The 6,000-nt window shown below is 49.5% G+C and overlaps 1 protein-coding gene across 2 annotated transcripts in view; it reads right to left on the bottom strand.

Moving 5' to 3' along the window:
- RFX4 (regulatory factor X4) overlaps positions 1 to 6,000 on the bottom strand; it is a 126,908-nt gene that overhangs the window by 64,574 nt on the left and 56,334 nt on the right. The window contains exon 5 of one of the 2 annotated variants that reach the window (XM_036252990.1): positions 3,651 to 3,712. In XM_036252990.1, coding sequence (XP_036108883.1) covers positions 3,651 to 3,712 — 62 coding nt within the window. Of the gene's footprint in view, positions 1 to 1,017; positions 1,113 to 3,650; positions 3,713 to 6,000 lie in introns of those variants that run through there. The other variant, XM_036252991.1, reaches the window with a different exon arrangement.

The following is a 6,000-nucleotide window of genomic DNA, read 5'->3' on the forward strand; positions in this document are numbered from 1 at the left end:
ACTACGGGAGGGAGGCAGCATTTCGTCTGGATTTTAGATTTTAGCTACATCCTACTTACTCTGTGCTAGGCACCTTGCAAAGTGCTTTATGCACATTAATTTGTAAAGTAATACTACAAAACGGGAATTATTATAGTCTTTTTACAGTTGGGAACATGGAGGCAAGAAAGCTTAGTTTGCCCAAGGTTGCACGGCTGTTCCGGGGAAGAACAGGAACCTGAACACAGGTCTGTTCCACTGCAAAGCCACTGTGCTACCACCACCGCTCGGTGGTATAAAATATGGTGTTTGTCAGAGCCATTCATGGAGCATAAGAAAAGCACAGATTCCTAGGGCCCTTCCCAGATTCAAAGCATGGGAACGGGCCCAAGCGTCACAGGTCCTTCTGACGGAGGATGCCAGTCTGAGATCCATCGGCCTGCTGGGTGGATGGCATTACATTCGGCTCTCTGATCACCAGAGGGACAGAGTTACCTGCTCCGTAAAGGGGGTGCCCGTCGCAGCAGCTCACAAAGTGCTAAGTGCTTTACACCTGGCCTTATTTAATCTCACAAAACCCGGTGAGGCTGGAACTGATCATCATCGCCACTGGACAGACTAGGGAACCACGGCCCAGAGAACTTAAACCACACAGCCAAGAGCCCCCAGTGAGTGAGGGGCAGAGGCAGGATCTGAACCCCCAAAGTGCTGTTAGCACCACACCCGTGACTCTCAAACTTGACTAACAGTAAGAAATCACCTACAGAACATCAAAATACACACTCCCGGGCCCCACCCGCAAAGAGTCTGATTTAGAGGGAATTTTTACAACCACACAGCAGTACTAATCTAAGCCCGTCACCCACCTCGCTTTCGGAAACACCACAGCATGCTAACTATTCCTTTCTCCTCGCGGGAGGGTGGTGGCTGAGAGCCACAGCGCAAAGGGGCGAGCGTCCTGAGTTAGGGACAGGCCTCACAGGGAGGGAGAGATGAGCACCCACAGCCTCCCCTCCGCCCTCCCCCGCCTCCGGGTACCATTCTGTGGTATCTCTGCTCAGTGGGCATCTCGTCTCTATCTGAATGCCTCCTGGAACAAAGTACCCAGGCCCGCCCAAGGCGGCCCAGTTCATTTTAGGTTGGTGTGGTTCTCAGGAAGTTCTCTGTGTGTGGAGCCGATCTGTCTTCTGCGCCTTCTACCTCCCAACTGTCATAACTGCCTTTCCAGCTCCCAGCTCCCAGCTGGTCCGGGGGGGGGGGGGGATTCCGAGTGCTCCCAAGGCCCCCTCCGTGGGAAGGCAGTTATGACCAGCCTCCCGAACTCTACCAACTTCCCTTTCACAACTTAAGATGGAGACAGCAGTAACAATCCAGATCACGCCATTCTTGGTTTTTCAGCATGTATACTGCTAAAATCCACAGCTGCAGAAAAAGCTATTGCTCTGGTCATGTCTTAGTTTTCCTGTTTCAGCTTTGTAGGGCAGGTCAACACACCCTCCACTGGCCATCCCCACCCCCACCCCCATTTATTCTGTCCAGGTAAAAGTGCTGAGGGATTTTTTTCCCCCTGTACGACCAAGTAGAGCTTCTTATTACCTTTAAAATGGTTGGAGGTGGGAGCAACCTTGGAGGGTCCTTATGGAGAAGAAACAATGACTTGACCTGGCCGGTTTAGCTCAGCGGTTAGAGCATCGGCCCATGGACAGAAGGGTCCTGGGTTTGATTCCTGGTCATGGGTATGTACCTGGGTTGCAGGTTGAATCCCTGGCCCTGGTCAGGGTCATGTGGGAGGCAACCAATTGATGTCTGTCTCTCACATGGATTTTTCTCTCTCTTCCTCCCTCCCTCCCTTCCACTCTGTCTAAAAAATCAATGGAAAAATATCCTCAGGTGAGGATTAACCAAACAAACAAACAATGAAATTGTGACATGGAATTTTCAAAGAACTATTGCCCAATTTTCCAACCTTGAAGTTAAAGAAAAACAAAACAAACAAACAAACAAAAAAGCCCAACCTCTCACATGTAGGTAGAGGGAAACGTTCTCCAAGTTTACATAGGTTGTGAAACCTTTCTGTTCTACCTTTACTGTCTCTTTCTACTCTTAAAAATGGGCAACAATGTATTGAAGCCAGTGACTCTCCACAGACTACGAGCAGGAGAAAAAGCATTCATTTCCATCCATCCACTTATCTATCTGTTCAGCCAACACCATGAACTGCCTGCCCTTCGGGTGCCAATCACTGTGCTTACCAGCAAACAAGAAAGGGAGAATCTGGCTTTTGTACCCTATACCCTTACCAAGGCTGAAACCTCATTTTACAACAGATACTGGAATTTCGCATTTATAAGCAAGATTTGTTCTCCAGAGTGGTCACCTGGGAAGATTAGGAAAAATTTATGCCAAAATGTCTCTGGCTAAAAAATTTTCTGTATGTCTCTTTGAATATCACCCCCAGAGCCTCACAAATAAATGTCTCAGTATTTTCAGAACTTGAGCAAAAAATAGCTTTTCCCAGTTTGATCATCCACTTTCTTTAACTTGGCTCCAAAGTTAAGCCCACACTGGGAAGAGGGGAGCATGCTGCCCAGGAATGACAAGAGTCGGGGGCATGAGGGGACAGTACTAGACACGCTGCTTTTGACTCACCCTGAGTCCCAAGTCTTATAAGTCTTATGTGGTTGTTGTTGCTTTTAGGTTTCAGTATTTTATAAATCAGTATGTGCTGTCCTGCTATTTAACATGTCAAAATGTTTAGAAATGTTGCATAATAAGGCACCCTCTAGGGGAGTCACCACTCACATTAGCATAATAAAGGCTCTGAGAAGTCCTGCATCAATGAATCTGTTTAAAACTCAGTGCTAATCAAATTCATGGACCACCTATTAAAGTCCAGTACTTTTTGAACACCCTTTGAGGCAAGTCTTGTAAGTCCAGATTGTATCAAAGTCTGGGCAGGACAGGCAGAGATCCCCTCCCTGACTCACACCCAGCAGGCAGGCGCCCACTCCTTCTCACTCCTCAGGTCATCTCCTCGGAAAGGCTGTCCTGGGTCACTCCCCTTTGTCATTCTCTATGACAACCCTCTTTGCACAATCAAATTCTCTTTCTCTGTCTCCCCTACGGGAATATATGCTCCATGAAGGCAGTGACTTGTCTGTCCTGTGCTCCCGGCACTTGGTGACATCTTTCTGACACACAGGACGTGTGAAGCAAACAGTGGTCGGTGGGTGGACAGAGCTGACGGAGGGTGAGCAGTGTGCCCTGTGCTCCACGGTGTGACCTTCCCGCCCTGTGTCCCTCTCGGGTTATTAGGACAGGCTGCTCCTCTGACCGGCTGGACGCCACAAGAGCAGAGACTTCGTTCAGCCAAACAATCCCAGTAACCTGGAGATCGTCCAGGCTACAAGGTGCTCCTTTAAATAATGCTCAGGAGGATTTTACCAAAACACCTAAAGGCAGGGTGGCAAAATGTTGGATTCCTTAGAGCAGCGGGGCCAGAGGGTCCTGGGCTGTGATCAGCCTCTCTCAGGGGTGCTGGGGGAGAGGCCCGGCCGTCGGAGGCTCCTCCGAGCTCTGGCCTGACACAGGCTTCCCGCCGGGCCTGCAGACGGAGCTCGGGAAGAGGCCTGGGCTGGGGCCGCGGCAGGCGGAAGGGCTCCGGTGCTCACTTGGACTGTCCTCGGGTCCCGAGTCTTCTGGTGGTTAACTGAGGAAACTGCTGCCTTATGATCTGTAAGTCAACACAAGAGTCGGTTACCCGTCGGGAAGAGCTGGGCGCACCTGCCCCTTTCACAGACACTATCTAAAGAGGGAGCAAAACATATCCTTGGTTGCAGCAACTTATTAGGAGCCCCCGGGACCCCGAGATGGCGACCAGGGGAGGGGAGGGAAGAGGGGAGCAGTGGAGTGGCTGTGGGGTCTGGCTCTTGAGGGTCTCACTTGGCCACTCTGAGCTTCATGCCTCCTACTCACAATGTAGAGAGGGGACCAGTGGACCAGAACTTGTCACTCCCCTGCTCAAAGCCCTCCAAATGGCTTCCTCACACCTGGGACTAAAAGCCACCCAGCCTCTGTGACCGGGTCCCTGCTCAGCCCCTGGTCCTCGTCTCCTCCCGGGGCCTGCACCATGGCCCCCGGCCTGCGCTGTGATCTCACCCGGATTGTCCGGCACAGACGGGCTCCTTCTCATACAGCACGTGGGCCTCTGGCTGCGGGCCCTCCGCCCAGAGGCCTTCTCTGAGCAGCCAGTGCAGAGTGGCCATCACGTGGCCCTGCTTTGTCTTCTTCTCACTTACCCTCTGAGGGCTCATTTTGTCACCCCACCCTCACCCCAGGAGACCAGAGGCCCCATGAGAGCAGGGACCTGGTGTAGGGCTTGGCACATGCCAAGAGCTCAATCCTTATTGCTGAATGAAAGAATGACACCTGCCCTCAAGGGTATCCTTTACCATCGGCAGAGTGGAGGAAGGTAACTGCTGTGGCCCAGGACAACCACATAGATTTGCCAGGGGCCTGAGGGGAGGGGCCATCTGCCACGGTGAAAACGCAAGCTAGGGCCCTCATCCTTGGGGTTCACAGCGCTGGTGTCTGTGGGGAGGCAGGACAGTGCAGGTCCTGAGCAAAGGCCCTGGGGCGGGGCCACCTGGATCAGATCCCAGCTCAGCCTTCTGTTAGCAGGACGCCCCTCAGGCAAGCCATGTAACATCCAGTGTCTTCATTTGTAAAATGGGAATAATAACCACCACTTTAGAGAATTTTTGTGAAAATCTAAAAAAGTAAATGTATGTAAATAATTTGGAACAGTGCACGGCACTTAGTAAGGCCTCAATAACAGGTGAAAAAAAATCTGCATTCCCCACAATGGTTAGAGAATCTAACATAACAACATCAGATACCACGTCGAACGGTAAGAAGGGCTTCTACAGTGTTATCTCATGGCGAGGACACTGAACCAAATGGTGGATGATTCTCTGAATTCTTGACCAGTGTCACTTTCGTGGGCGACAGATCCCTGGTTTCTTTAACCCTAACTCCTGGAAGCCAAAGACCTGGGCTTCCCACTTTGTCTGTGTCCCTCTCAAATTGTGACCCGAGTGAAATGCAGTGTATTGGGAATGAGGTCTGACCCAGGGTCAGTGACACGACTCAGGCACTCAGACCCAGTATGCAATCTAAGACCACACCAGGGTCTAGTGGCTGCATCACCATGGTCACTCTTCACCTCTGGCCAAGCGGGCCCTCCAGACTTTCATCATGCGACTGGTTTCGGCACCAAGATTCACAGCAGCTATTCACAAAGCTACAACGATGCACAGATAGAGATACGCCAACAGAGGCAGAGTAAATACTGAGAGCATCTACGTATGGGCCGGGGGAGTCTTCTCTTTGGTTAAAAGTGGATTATGATTTGGGGTCTGAGTTTCCTACTTACCCAAGCAAAGAAGATAATAAACTAAAGTTCCAAGAGTCCACGTAGCTATAAGATGGATGCATACTAGTTGCTAGGGAAAAGCAGAGAGTTCCCTATATTTCAGTCTGGGAAATTTCTCCTATGCAAATAGGCACAGCAATAAGGTACCTGTTTAATGCTCTGATATTAGCTGACAGTTTGAAAATGATAATATTGAGTGCTGTCGAGGGCACGGCAGAACGGAACCCCCCATTTGTGGCTGATAACATTGCTTATTAGTACGACCCTTCCCCAAAGCATGTTTACAATGAAAAATATTCGTAACTTTGGATATATGAATTCCAAGAAAATAACCCAAAATAAGAAAAAGTTGTGCACAGGACTACTAAATGAGAGTGAAAATTTGCAAACAAAATAGATGTCCAGTGATAGGTAACTGTCTAAATAAATTATTCGATATATATACTCAATAAAATATTATATAGGCATTAAAAATGATGGTGACAAAAACAATGTCACAACACAGAAAATGCTTATGACATCATGTTCAACGAAAGCACAGAACTCATTTCTGCCGTGGTTATAATTTATGTTTGTACAAATATAAG

This window comes from Molossus molossus, unplaced genomic scaffold (genome assembly GCF_014108415.1).
Source record: "Molossus molossus isolate mMolMol1 unplaced genomic scaffold, mMolMol1.p scaffold_m16_p_10, whole genome shotgun sequence".
NCBI classification, from domain to species: Eukaryota; Metazoa; Chordata; class Mammalia; order Chiroptera; family Molossidae; genus Molossus; species Molossus molossus.